This window comes from Melozone crissalis, unplaced genomic scaffold, assembly GCF_028551555.1.
Source record: "Melozone crissalis strain CALT ecotype California unplaced genomic scaffold, PUWL_Pcris_2 ptg000004l_1, whole genome shotgun sequence".
Classification (NCBI taxonomy): Eukaryota; Metazoa; Chordata; class Aves; order Passeriformes; family Passerellidae; genus Melozone; species Melozone crissalis.
Window position 1 is genome coordinate 27,317,540 of NW_026535782.1, and position 15,291 is coordinate 27,332,830.

The 15,291-nt window shown below is 39.0% G+C and overlaps 1 protein-coding gene across 3 annotated transcripts in view; it reads right to left on the minus strand.

Annotated features, from left to right (window-relative positions):
- The window catches only part of PTPRR (protein tyrosine phosphatase receptor type R), a 138,751-nt gene that overhangs the window by 8,406 nt on the left and 115,054 nt on the right, over positions 1–15,291 (minus strand). For all 3 annotated transcript variants that reach the window (XM_054276267.1, XM_054276275.1, XM_054276283.1), the window contains exons 9-12: positions 10,849–10,928; positions 8,700–8,837; positions 2,388–2,498; positions 1,065–1,222 (exon numbers count right to left, since the gene is read on the minus strand). In XM_054276267.1, coding sequence (XP_054132242.1) covers positions 1,065–1,222; positions 2,388–2,498; positions 8,700–8,837; positions 10,849–10,928 — 487 coding nt within the window. The remainder of the gene's footprint in view (positions 1–1,064; positions 1,223–2,387; positions 2,499–8,699; positions 8,838–10,848; positions 10,929–15,291) is intronic.

The following is a 15,291-nucleotide window of genomic DNA, read 5'->3' on the forward strand; positions in this document are numbered from 1 at the left end:
TTCACTCAGACAAAAAGGGAAGAAACTGTCTGACTGGAAAATGGAGTGTGAGATTTGTAGACCACAGTGAACATATAGATAGCTGAGCTGTGACTGAAGAACCATGAATTTTAATCACAACTGGGATGATATCTTAATCACAATTGAGATGATATCTCTCTTTAATCATGAATAAATTGCTGCCCATGCTTACAGACCTTACTGTCATATCACTCATCTCAGACAGACATCCCATTCTTTTGAAGACCTTCATTACTGAAGATCTGTACTAGAAAAAGGGCAATCTCAACAGCTATCCACAGATTTCTGCATTGTTAGGGAAACGACAATCCCTGATAAATACAGCTGCATAAAATTTGGGAAAGTTGCTTATTCATCACATTCTAGTTTTCAAAAATTATGGGTGGTTCAAATGTGTCTTCCATTTCTCTAAATCTCCTAAATATGGAACTGGAAAGTTGTTGAATATGAAAAGTCCTGATTTAATGTACTTCTAGGAAAAAGAAAGAAGTATTATCCTGACTGTAAGAGATGTGTCATCACTGTTATGAGACAAACCAAGTGAGAAAACACTGATTTTCTTTTTTACTTTCTGTTTTGCTTCATCTACTTCTTTCCACCAATATAACAAATCCAGTGCTACTTCCTATTATTTAAATTGCAACATGGGGTAATGAATCAATATAAAGCAATAAAATAGAATTAAACTCGAATTATTAGAAGGTCATCCTCTGGTGCATTATAATTTTTGTGATTAAAGCTCTATTCTTGAGTACTGAATAGCACTTTGCTCTTGAATATCCAACCAACTGCTTTTGTGAAAATGCTCACAAATTGCAGTACTGATGTGTTTTGGTCTCCAAATTTGTACCTGATTCTTGCTCCTCAAAAGTGACTTGCTCTGCAATATGCTTTGCCTACTGGTCACTAAAAAAGTCAATTAACATGAGGAGGAACTGGGGAATTTTGTTTTTCCCCAAACACATTCTTCAGGGGGGCTATTTGCTGCAATTTGCTGCAGCCTTGCTTTAGGCAGTCACTAAAGAGAAGGGCTGGCCAATTACCTGCAGTGCACAACGACAGGCCCTCTGTCCAGGGATTCCAGCCTGTCCTGTTCCACGTCCAGCATGAGCTGCAGCAGAGGCTGGGCGCTGTCGGGGGTTTTGTGGTCTGGCCAGGACGTGTACCAGTAGTGCTTCACGCTGCGGGACTGACTCCCTTGCTGCAAAGAACACCAAGACTTTATATGAACAACTGTATTCTTTTTATTTCTTACACTGTTATGGTAAAAAGGCAGTAAAAATGTTAAGAGAGATTAAACAATTCTTTATATTAGACTTGGAGGATGTAACTGATGTGCATCCAGACACACAATTATAAGAAGAGTTTGTGCACCTGAAAATTTGGCTGTTTTTCCAGCTGTCTTAATTCTATTTTATGACTACTGACTTTTCCAGCTGTGTAAGTTCTGTTCATCTGGCTACTGACTTCATGAGTATATTGTCAATTGAGAATTGTCAGATGTCTGTGTTGTATCAGCAACAACATCTAGAGAGGATAGCTTGATGTGGGCTTCTGAATGTCTAAATTATCATGTTTTTCTGTCTTTAAAGGTCATTATAATGTTCTGATACTAAAATTACAAGAGTATTGAAGTTAAAGATGTAGAAGAACTGTCCTTCTAGAATAACAAGATATCCCAATTTGTTCAGTTATTCTCTCCAAAAGAGTCTGCTACCACTTACTTCAACGAGGGGCTAAATATGGGCTAGGGTAATTAGTACTGGATGATATAATTTCTCCTCACTTCTCAATGCTGGAGCTGAAACATTACACAAATTTTCCCAATACATTATTTATTGTAATGCTCTATCAGGAGCAGCAGGTCAATCTGATAGCATGAGAGTGTAATAGGGGAGCTAACTCAGAAGAGGAGCATCTGTCTTATTTTCCACAATTTATGTTTAGTGAGAACCAGGAAAGCATGAAGATTTCTTTATATACTTCTTTTTAGCTTCTCAGATATGTTGTAGTTGCACTCAGCACACAACATGAGCAGTATATCTTTCTTTAGAACGATGCTATGATAGTTTTGTCATTAACTAAAATCCTTTTACTTTGCCCTGGCGATGCTAAAAGGGCCTCAAAACAAATGCAGTTCAAGAAAATGAAACTTGCACTCTTTTTTGAAGCCTTTTTTATTGCCAGAGTCATACAAAGTGGCAATACAATAAGTATTCCAGTACTTTGGCCTCAACCCTACCTTGCAGCTTCATAGCTCCTCCTGCAAAACTTTATATCCTTTAAAAAAGCCAACACTCTAACTTCATTTAACAATAAAGAAAAGAGAGCATTGTGAATGAGGTTTCTCAGATGCAGATAATTACCTTTATTGTAAGCTGACGGACAGTGTAGTTTTTGCATTCTTGAACACTGTTAACAAGAACTTCAACCTTCCCATAGATTCCTCTTTTTTCTGGCCAATAAAGCACACATTTCTGGAAAGCAATCATCAATATCATCAACAAACTGAATCCTGGAGCCATATTCATATCTAATTTTCACACAGAATGTGTTTTTCTGCAAAATTCAGATTAATTCAACTGAAGTGTTATTCATGTCAGGAGTGCTCCTATATTTTGCAGAGTTTTTACTGAATGACTTAGGCCTGGTTTTCAGGATCTGAGTTTTACAGTATAGATCTCTTCCACAGAACAATTTGCACAGCTGTCTTTATTGTTAAAAGCTAAGTGAAGTTCAGTTATAGGAATTGTTTTCCACATTCAAAATTAAAGAGTTTTTTTTTCCTAGAAAACTCTAAAATTCAACTTTTGAAGTTTTGTCTTCCCAAATGGGATTTCCTTCTAAGCAAGAGATCGAGATTTTGTCCTCTGCTCACAAGACCTTTTATCCTATTTACTCTCCTGGGCCCTGATACAAGAAAGCATTTAAATGTGTCTTTAGATCTCACTAAACTCAATTTGCCTTAATGTGTATGTTAAATTATTTTGAAGATCCTGAGTTGTTTTACTATATAACTTACTGGAAATTGGTGTGAAAAAAATTCTTCAGTCTTGCTAGAGCTACACAAAATTTTATGCAGAATTCTTAAGGAATCAATAGTTTTACACTATATCAGCAATTTATCTGACAAACTTCTACTAAAAAGGAGATGAAAAATGGTACTTAAAAGGCAAATAATTTTACTTTCTCCTTCAATAGTTTGCTTATATTCTTCACTATTCATTTAAATTAGAGTATCTCCAGAGGCTATATGAAAGCAAATACCTCTGTTGTATAAATACTTCTCTAGAAATGGATGCTTATTCCCTTAAGAAAATATTTCACATTTTCTGAAATAATGCTGCCCAGTCCAACTCATTCATTAAATAAAAAGACTCCCCAACATTTAAAGGAAACCTATTTTAATATCCAACACACAGGTATAAAAACCCAACCAACCAACCACATAAGAAAACAAACAAACAAACAAGCCCCAAACCCCAAGAGAACAGTTCTACAATAATAGGAATCCCAGAAAGACCTTGTTTGTATTTCCTCATAAACTCTTGCTGAAGCAACTGGTATACATGTAGATAGATAGTAGCCTACATTATGCAGCAAAACGAAACAATGCCTTTAATATAATTAATTGCCATAAAGCATAACTTTCAGTAAATACTGTTAAAAATTATCCAGAAAAACAATCAGTGGAATGCAAGGCTTTATCACCAGGTGTGATATTTAAGTTGCTACCTGATACCCCAATAGTGGATTGAACTGAATCACCTCAGTTGTATAAATGCTTTTCTAAAAATAGATGCTCATTACCTTAATAGTATAAGGTGTGTGAAAGCCACATTTCCTGAAATAATGCTGGCCCTTCTGACTGGCTTCGTTCAAATCCTGTCTTTTGCAGAACTACTCGAACATCCTAAATTTGCTGTCTCCACGAAGAGATCAAGAATGGCAATAAAATACTCAGAAATTTGTATGAAAAAGAGTGTTCACAAGTTCCACAGTCTACCCATGTGACACATAGAGTTACTATCATCTGCCAGATCTGCAGTTCATGCCCCTCCCTGGGAGTGTAGTTTTCAGTGCTAATATGGGAAAAAGAAAAGTCTAAATACACAATTGTGCCCTGACAATCAACAATAGTTGAGTAAACTCCTGAGACTTCTTGATAAATGTGAGCATGAAATGCTCACTACAAAACCTTCAGGCACTCCAAAGGAGTGTTTTTCTTGACTCTTTCCCAGAACTGGAATTGGCAACTTGCGCTGGGTGGACAATGAAATGTGGCTGTTCATTAAAATAACTTTCATTTAACAGTCTGTCTACATTTAGTGAGATACAATGGATTATTTTTAACACTGTTGCTGTGCATCCTTTAAAAATACTGCTTGTTGCTGCTTTAAAAATAGCCTTGAAAATACAGGTGGGGTAAGCTGATGCAAGCACTTCTAAGGAGTGGGGAAAGAACATATTTTTGAAACTTAACTGAAAAAAGGGAAAAAAAGATGGTAGTAGGAGTGAGAAATTATTATATATACATAAAAGAATATACAAAATCTCAGGACCATAACAAAAAAAAGTAAACTGCCTCTAGCTGTTACTTGTACATAAAAGAAAAATTTTCTCTGGTAGGAACATTTTAAACCTTTTCAAATATCCGATATAGTGGATGAAGTGTCTGGTGTCCAGCTTCATGTGTGCAAGCAGTAAAAACTCACTGCACACAGTATTTATCAGAAACAACCAAACATGGCCCCTCCCCACCCCCAACTAAACATTCCCTGACAAACAGGAAGTTTATACAAGAAACATTCTCTCACATGACTTTTAATTGATTTCAGCCTTTTCCGTTCCCCCCTGTGACAGGGCTGTAGGCTTGGGCTTCCTTCCATTCCCTCTCCTGTCTCCTGGCATGCCCTATGCCATGCCCCCTGGGTGCCAAGCCTCATGGGACTGCTCCTGAGGTGGATCTCCATAACTGAGTGGGATCTGGCCCTGCCATGGTCTGGGGCTGGCACCTGTGATTTATCACAGGCAATGTTTTCAACTTGCCAGAACTGTGCCTACTGCAGCTTGGTCCCCAGCTCGGCCAAATGGAGGGAGGCTGCCCCAGGTGACGTGGTGTTTAGTGCCTTTACATTCTCTGCATTTGGACCCTGAACAAAATTAGTTAAAAATTCTCAAATATTTGTGCAGTTTAACTTCAACTCTGCGGAGTTTAACTTCAACTCTGCTTCTGGGGTATTTCTCCATATAGCTATGCCTGTAAATTTATACCTTAAAGGTACCAATAACAAAACAGGAAGGAATAATAACAGCAAAGCTTCAATTCCAGAATCCCTTTTACTCCTGCCCTCTATTTACTGTCACTACTAACTCAAGCATGAGAGGTACACTTTAAGGAGGCTTGCAGGATTTGCCTTCGTATACTGAAATCCTCACAGTTAGCACCAAATCTTCACAAGTTTTTTGAAAACCTGTATATGGTACCAATACTCAACTAATAAGTTGACTTCAAGGAGGTTTATGTGAAGTCTGTAAAAGGTAGGATTTCTGAATTCCAAAATCTACTTGGCTGTATATATGTGGACCATATATAGACCAACTGGGAAAAAATGTTACATGAAATGTAGCATGAGCTTTAAACAGTGAGTTAACAGGATTGTCCTAGATAATTACTAGATTATCTAATTACTAACGAGATTTGCATTATCAGAGTAATTTGATGCATCAGGCAGTATTAGTTCTCTATTCTTGCAGAAGGCTGTACAAGATTCTTTACTTACACTTTCCAAAATATGTTTCCTGTTTAACAGGTAATGTTGCTAGTAACATTTGAAGGCAGAATAAATGCTTATAATTGATGTAGTACATAGGTCAATGACAAAAATCAGCTTATACAACAGAAGTCTATAAATTTCTCTATGAAATTATATATATATATATATTTGTCTGTGACATTCTTACATCTCATGAATTTATCTAAATTCCACTGCTCAGTTGTTCTGACTAAACTCAGTAATATATGAAAATTGTATGTGCCCTGTGTGTAAAGCTTTGGAAGATTGTGCCCTAGAATATTAGTACAGAATTAGAGATGGTCACCTTCACTTAGTGATTTATCTCATTCTCTCAAAATGGGATGGATCATCCTCTGGAGGTGACTACTGCTCTTCAGTGACCACAAAGGGTACCTCAATCACTAGATGAGATGTGTTTTTCCTCATAGTAACTCCAAAATCATGGCCTAGTTTCCAAGTTTATCACCAGTTATTCGGGCAGAAGCTCCTTTGCTCTGGACTCTCCTTGCACAGGGAGATTTTCAATTTGTTCAGACATTCTGCAGTTTTGGGGACAGGTTTTACAAATTCTGCATGTTTCCTTTCTACAGCTGAAATATTTTTCTCAGCACTCTGTACTCATTTCTTAATCAATCTTGCAAAAACTCATACTTACCACAGCAAGTCTAAACCATTTTTTCATCTGATACATGGAAGTAATCCTATAGTAACCTTTATACATCATAATTTCACACAATTCCCATCACTAATCCAAATTTGTTACATCAATATATTGAACTAGGACACTAATGTCCCAAATAATTTTTTAATGCAAAATAAATTAATTTATTGTTGAGATTAAGGTTTTTCATGTGTCTCTCATTTGAGAGGTCCTTTATTATACATTACTTCATACATTACACTACATCATAGTTCAAATGAAGGCTGAGTGGTGTTACACCTACTGAGGAATACAGCCTATACACAAGAGTCAGGTATGGTGGTTTATTTGTTCACGAGTGAATGTCGATGAGTGGATAAATATGCTTGCAGATATGAAGGTACTTGTATGTCTGTATACTGCAGATGTACCTCCCTGAAAATGATGGAAATAAAGCAGACCCCAGAAAGGAAAAAATACCAAGTGTTACTATGCTAAATAAGATCTGATTTTGCCTTCTCTATAGAGGGCAAATATTTTAGCAGTGAAGAGAATATGCTGAGCAAGGCCAGTAAGAGTTTGCTTTCTTTTCAATGGCAAGCAAGGTATCAAGAGGAACATGCTGACAGTGGGAGAGCTCCTAAGGTTTCTAGATAGGACAGCTTGCACAAACACAGCCTCTCTATATAGCCTGGGAACAACTTGAGATTCCTCACCCTTTCTATGTGGAGGAAATTACCACTGCCAGGCACAACAATGCCTATAAACACCAGTGCCTAGAGCCTGCGTAACTCAGGTAAACACAGAGCTTCCTGACATGATGAAAACCACTGGACACTTCTTTCAAGTCATTCTTCTTACACAGTGTCAGATGTGAGTGTTTAAACAGTCAGCATTTCCTCAGTGAAATACTTACTCTTTTGGTTTATTAGCTTGGTCGATTGCTATGCTTTCATGATGAATCCTAAATGTGGGATTCTGAACACCTCTTTGAACAGTCTAGTGCAAAATGGCACCTGGTTTGGGAATCGGTCTTGGGACATTTTACAGGACCCACCTACTTTTCATATACAGTTTTTTAAAATCCCCTGGATTTTAAGTTCATGTTAGAAGTCCAAACTCATGCTGAGAAAGAGGAAAGCAACAATCAAGGGCAAAAAAAGAAGACTATGTCTACTGAGTTCATATTTAAATGGAGCAGTGAGTTTGAGCCCTGGGAATGCACTCAGACTCTTGGTTCTTGATCACTCAGACCAGAAACTTTGCCTGAATAAACTGCTGCTCTACCATCATGCACCTGAGTTTGAATAGCAGGGGTGTGAGTGTAGCAGGGGAAATACAGCCCTGGTGCTTAGGTGGCTGTGTGCTGAGACGTGATTGAGGCACCTACCTGGAGCTGGGAATCATTACTAAGTCTGGACTCAAGAAGAAAGTCCATCTCCTTTATTTCTGACTCTCTCTTGCCCACAAGCCCTGTAAACCACTTCTTTAGCATTCAGTCTCCAGAACAGGTTTTTTTATTGGCCTTCTGCATGGGAGAGTGATTTTTTTTTGTAATTTTTGGTAGTCAGAAATATGGGCACTGGCACTATCAAAGAAAGCCTGACAAAAATTTACATGATTACTTAATAAAAATATTGAAGATATAGTTTGGAATTGATGCAAAAGCCATGGAATGCATAACAGGCAGTTAGTTGGCCATTAGCCACTAAAATAAAATTGTCAAGTCTAATTGATACCAAGGTAAAGAGTATTATTTCAATTCTGTCCAAGTTCCTCTGTGGTGTTGCCATCTGGGAGCCCAAAGTGTATTTCTGGGATGGTCCAGAAGATTTGTAACATTGAGAATGGATTAAATCCCTGACATTACAGCAAAGTGCAAACTTCAGCCATGTCAAAAAAAAACCTGCTAAGCACAACATTAACCATCTAGTCTTTATATACCAGAACGTAAAAACAAAGTACAGAGGTGACCAACAGATAAATGAGGTGTTTCTTAAAAAGTAAGGAACCCAACAGCATGGATCTAGAAAATGGAATTCTTTTTTGTAATACATAATGTCTTACAATGGCTATGCTATTACACTTGATGTACTTGGCTACCCTCATTATTTTTCACATTTCTTATTAACAGATTATTTAAGAACCAGTTATCTGCTAGCTTCCTTCTATATCTTCTAAAGTCCCTTCCATAGCATGCAGCCACAGGAATAATTTCTCAATTTTGCCAGTTGTCATACCTCATTTTTTTCTTTCAGCTTTGTGATCATAACAATGACAGGGCTGTCTTCTTGCCAAACCATCTGCCAGAAATCATTCACGGTATTAATCATGGGTCCCTGAGTTGCAATGAAAGCCTTCTCTTTACCTCCATATCCCTAGTTTAGAAACAGACACAAAAGCATTTACTTTAAATTCATGTGATCAATCTATATTGCAGGTGAATAAAAGAGCAGAAGGGGCAGAAAAATTAACCTGAAAAAAAAATTAACTGAAAGAAGTTACAACTAAAAGTAGAGCAGATCAGAAATTTTTCAGTAGAACAGTTTTTTCTCTGGAAACCAATCTGATGAACTCCTGAGGATACAACAATTCCTCTCAAATTTCCCTGCTTATTTGGCTTCTTTTAGATAACTCCCTTCTTCAAGTTACTGGGACTTTCCTCATCCAGTGGTACTTTAATCTATAATTTAAATTGCAGCAGTGTTTTCAAGCTAGTTTATAGTCAATAAGCCACAGGAAAGAAAAGAAGAACTCTAAAACTCATATCTACAAAGACTCTCCTATACCTGTTTTCTAAAGAAGAAGAGGCTTTATGAAACTTTGTAGGAAGGACAACATATACAGGGAGTATAGGGAGTTCCAAGACACACATGATGTTCAGGAAGTCAAAGAAAGGTCAGAAAAACAGTGAGGAAGCAGAAGAGAGAGAAAGACAAGAAGAAATGGAAAAAACAAGACATATCTTCTTATTTTTTTCAAGAAAAGGAGAAGTCATGGTTTTGTGCAGTGATAGGGTGCCCAACAGTAATGCAGGAAAGAGCCTGGCAATGTCTGAAGGGAATGAGTGAATGGAAAACAGCATGAGGTGGTGTGGGAGCCTCTGGCCTTGGGTCTTCCTTTTGGGAGCCTTTCTTCATGACAGCTGCTACTCATTGCATGAACCAGTGGGACAATCCTGGGCTGGCACAAACTGTCCTCCAGCCACTCACCAATCTGCCTGAACATACTTTGTCCGTGCCAGGTCTGTCAGGATCCCAGCAAGCCCAAGGATTTTGTATACATGGATGTTAAATTTCATTTCATTGCTGGGTTGCATTTTTTTCCACAGTTGCTGACAGTTCAACTGGTGTTAGTAGCAGGAGGAATCACCATATGTGAGAGTGAAGGGGGCTGGCATAGGAAAAAGGGAGACCTCAGAGGACTCAACATATGGCCTGGCTCTTGGACACGATGTCACTGCTGTCCAAATAGAACCACTCTGCTTACTTACATGATGATGTCTTCATAAGAAATGATGAAAGTACAGGATGCAAAGTGAGGCAGGGTAAGGGGCATGGTGCTGTGTACCTACACGTTATAATTAAAGAAGCAACATCATTGTAGAGCTCTGTGGCCAAATTTTCATTGCACTATTACTTTTATTCCAGTGGAGGGTCTGGATAATAACTCTATAGAAAACATTTAATTTTGTAGGTAGAGGATTACACTCCTAAAATATGACTGAATTAGTCTTTTGTAGTCTATTTAGCATATATTCTTCATGAGTTCAAGAAAGCTCTGTGTGCAGGTGTGTGTGTCTGTGTGTGTGATCAAGGACTATAGCTCACCTGACACCTAGAAATACTGCTTTTGATCAGGATTCATGCTGGTTATGTCATTGTGTCATGTGACCAGTACAGGGAGTAAAATGGGAATGGCTGTGTTGTGGGCACATGTGAATATTTAACATGTCTGGTTTTGTACATTTTCACAAACTTGTTACAGTATTTATTTAATTACTTAACTGTAATTTCAGGACTATCAATTGGTATCTTGAAAGTACTGGTATCTGTCACTATTTAAAGGTAGCCCTCTTTACTGTAAGGCAGTAGGTCAATATGAAACAGTAAATACAAAAGTAAACAGTAATGCATGTGTTTCTTAATGTTTTTTATAAACTACTTGGTAATTTTTTAATTAAAACCATTTCTGTACATTCATGACTTTGTGCTCTTTGTTAGAAATGGCTTATGAAACTACTTCTATCACACATATGCAGACAAAAAGATCTGGAATTATCAATGAAGATGGTAAGAATAAAATAAATGGCACCTCGGCAAACCCAGCTATTCACACGGCAAATAAAATATTTTCTCAAAAGTACATGAAGAGTGTACAATTACTTACCCTAATGTAGTTAGCATTTATGTAGGTACTCAAGGAGTCAGATGGATTTTTTGGTTTCAAATACACTCTGCTTAGAGGATCTAAGAGCACAAGGAAGATGGAAATTAATAAGAAAACCCATAGTTAGAAGATTCCTAAAGAGAATCAAAGACTTTCTGAAGGAAAAAAAACTTATTTGGGGCTGTCAAGCAGTAAAGAATTACACACCAAATACTTCCCTCTGCAAAGGATCATGCCATGTAACTAAGGCAGCCCTGTACTGCACAGTGCTGGGCTGTGCAGAACCACCTCAGCGAGCTGAGGGCACTGAAGCAACACTGTGAGGCCCAGGCAATGCCCAGTAAGGTTGGGTCTGCCCGTGCTGTCTCTGAAACCTGTGTCCTATCATTGCACAGTGGCTCATAATCACACCCAGCTCTTTGAACTTTGGTACTTTCATCAGAAACTGTAGTGTTCAGTGACTGCACTGGACAGTTGGATTTAAATTAAGAAAAGATTCTTCTGCCTGGGATGAAATAAAATATACATCTTTTATACCACTTAAGGTTGACTGTAAGGAGCTTGGCTAGATAATCCATATTCTTCCCTTCAGTCCTGTGTCCTCATCTGATACAATTTGTGACCATTCATGTGTACTGGACTAGAGACACAATGCCAAAGTAGAGGAACATTTTTCATCACACTCTTCTTTCCTTCAGTCTTGGATGCTTAAAGCAGCATATTCTCAAGTAAAAAATGTAACAGAAAGGGGGAAGCAGGCAGAGAGCAAGATGCCTATGTTGGGGCTTTCTAGGGATGCACTTGACTTTCTTCACACTTTTTCTGAAAAAAATATTCTACCACTAAAAACATGATACTGAAATATTTCCATGCTGAAAAAAATCTTTTCTTCTGGCAATTTGCTTAAATACTTAGTTGTAATCAGCAATGTTTTCTGACAGTATACAGACACATCAGTTTGGAAATAGTCTCTGGATAGCTCCTCTGCTGAGTGCAATCTAGGCAATGCATTTAAAGATACATATGGGGGCACTGAGCTGGAAAGAGATAAAAAACACTGTTTAGTGTGTGGTCCTGCTGTTTACACAAAAAATATAGAACTGATAAAAATACATATGCTGCAGCAAAACCTAGTATTTTCAGAGTTGCTTCTGGATTTCTTTTGTGACTTTTCATCCTCTTCCTAAGAACATGATAAAACCTTTCCAAATCAAAGGAAGAGAAGGGATGATCCCAAACATACTTTATGTCCTTTTCCCACTGGAGGTCATGGGAGCACCTTGGACAGGAGTGGAGGCTTTGTAGAACCCAGGATAATGTTTTGAAAGTATGTTTCTTAAAATATGCAAATGACTGCATGACTTCAAGTTCTGCACATGGAAGTCTTATCTTCTGTGGTTAATAGCACCACGTGAACCCTAATTAACTTGTGTTAAAATATCTTTGCACTAGTTTTCCTAACTTTTTTCACTTAGAGCTTTTTTTTCCTTTAACAATATGAGGACAGGAAACCTCTCATTTCTTTTCAGCACAGAGTGGTTATTAGCCACTTCCACAAATGCCTCAGGCTACGTGGCCTTGAAAAAACACCCGCTTCCTCTAGCTCACACAATGCCTCTGATTCTTGTGTTGCTTGACCCCTACCTTAAAAAACCTCTTCCAAGCAGACCCAACATCCAGTTTAATTGCCATGGCTTGAGATAAATGCCTCTGTTACTAGGGAGCAGCTTCACAATTTCTGAGACCTCCTTCCAACTCCAATCAATGAAACAAACACTGCTTCCGAACAGGAATCTTTTATAAATTAACAGTCATGATCAGTTATGAAATAGGCAAGTGCTGTAAACTGAGCCCTGAGAAGAGGAAAGCCTGAGCAATGCTAGAGATCCAGACCACTAGGCAATCATCAGACACAAATGGAAGTAATTAGCTTCCTCCTGAATGACAAATACCTTGGACATAATAATCTTATCCTTAAGGATGGCAAAGTCTTGGAGTCTGAAGCTACAGCAGAAAGACAGATGTTGACTACAAGGTTGAATTCATCAATGTCTATAAAGTGTCTGAAAATGCACTGGTGCTGCTAAATACTTATAATTACTAATAAAATATGTCTTCTATAGTTTTAACTGAGGCAAAATCACTGCTGTTTTTTCCCATGTATCTAGGAAGTCTGGGATAGTTCTCTCAGTGGACTAGAAGGTGCTTCTTCTAACTCCACCTTTAACAAATTAATGTTGTACTGAATTCATAATGTTGGAGGCATAGGAGGGTGTTAAAGGGAATGTAACTTGCCTCCATGAGAGTGGCTGGTGCAGGGAACAGGCAGGGTTATATGGTAGCAGTGCTGGACAGCCTCCTGCCATGCCATGGGTACTGGAGGATCATTCACTCCATGAACTCCATTGGTGCTTTCATTAGGGAGCAGAACTGGAGCAAATATGACTGTTAGTAGTCAGGACTGGGGAGTAAAAGGGAGCTCAAAAATTTCAGCATCAGGAGAATAGTTTTCCAGCATCTGTTTATATGCTTTCATAATAAAGTGCTTTGATCATATGATTTAACCTTCTCCTTGTCTTTAGAGGAATGTCAGAGCGAGTGTTAGCACAAGCCACAGATTGTGGGCTTCTGGGTCTGACCCCCTAAGTGGTTTCTATCTTCATGTTAGTGTGAATCTGCTGCTCCGCCCAGGGTGTTTTCATACAGCCTTTTGACTTCAGGTTAATTTTCAGAGAGGGACAGGGTATGGTAAACTAATGGATGTGTTGCACATACAAAGATGCCCACAGAATAGCGTTAAACGACTTGCTCCTTTGTAAGCAAAAGTCCATGCATACTCTGAAATACCACAAGAATTTTGCTTCTGGTCTGAGATGGACAAGTGAGACAGGAAGTAGGAAATATGTAGGGCTGAAGAAGTAGCAGGAGATATAGAAGATAGTAGGAAGCTGAGGTCCTGCTACAAGGACGTAGTGGGGGCTGCAGGAGACAAGCAGGCAAAGGTGAAGATGCAGAGTAAGAGGATGAGGAATGAGCAGCAGGGCTGCTATTTTGCCACAGGAATGTGGCTGTGGTGAGAGACTGGGAAATCTGTGTGCAGGACTGGAAACCTGCTCAGAGGGTGTGAGAAATACTGTAGATTGGTGGCAGAGGGAATGCAGCTAAAGATACAGAGCAGGGTTTAGCAGGAGCTATGGGTGGGGTCACAGTCAGGAAGAAGGACGGAGAAATACTGATCTGAGGGAACTGCTTAGCCTCTCAACTCTGATCCCACACTGGCCCCTCAGTAGTTGAATTAGAATATTATTGTAATGCACTTAACATTAGAGAACTTAAAGCGGCATCCTGGTGCTTGCATAAGAGCGTTGGCTATGTTACACTGCAACTGAAACATCTGTCATAGAAGTGTAACATCTCCTGTACTTTTTAGTTTTCCATATAGAATGATTTTCAATAGGCATTAGTTGTATTTCACATGAGTGTGTCTGGCTGGGTGGTATCTGCTAACATAAACCTGCCCTCATGCACCCTGTCATGGAATTATCTCTTAGAAAATGAGAATATCTACTGCAGCACAGAGGGTGGAGCTGGCAGGACTGGGCATTTTTAGCATGTCACTTGTCATCACAGGTGCCCTGATTCAGGAGACGCACCCAGTGCTGGGAATGGAAAAGCTGATGCGGGTGTACAAAGCAGAGGGTTGATATCATCTGAGCAGGAAACCAGGAAAGCTGCTTTATTTAATCACTCAAATCATTTCCAAACTCTCTCAGACTGGGTGTGGGGTGCACGAATATTTATTATGAGCATGTGCCTCAATCCTCAAAATATCTTCTTTGAAAAACCTGGTGCTAACACACACCAAACCTTCTGATTTCTGTCAAGGATGGTTACAAAGTGCCTGTCAGTGGGCAGCTGTGGTGCACACCAGCAGTGTGCTTGGGTTGAAAATGTGCCATAGTGGCACATCCCAGCTAACTGGAGGTAAGGACACACAGGCACGCCAGTTCTCAAAGCTCATCTGCATGGAGCACGGCCCAGCTGTCATGTCCCAATTCAAAACACATGCTACAGTGAAACTGGACTCATTGCACTTGCAAGGCGTTGCTGGAGGTGAACCTGATGTTGGCTGGGGCACCCTGGACATGAGATGCTATGGGAAGGGAGAACTCCTTCCAAAAATCTGCCAGCCAGGCAGAGGGGGCTGGTGATATCTTGTCTCCACTGCAGCTGATGGCAAAAGTCCTGCTGTTATCAAGGGGGTCAGGATTTCACCCTCTGCGTACATCCTGTTGACACTGGGCCAGACTCTAAGGGATGCTGAATTGTCTGATTGTTGGCATCTAACTTGCATTTGGTTACCTTCTGACTTTAATTGCCTTCAATCTTTCTTGACTGGACTCAGATACACAGAGCTTTTGGCTGAAATAGATAAACTAACCT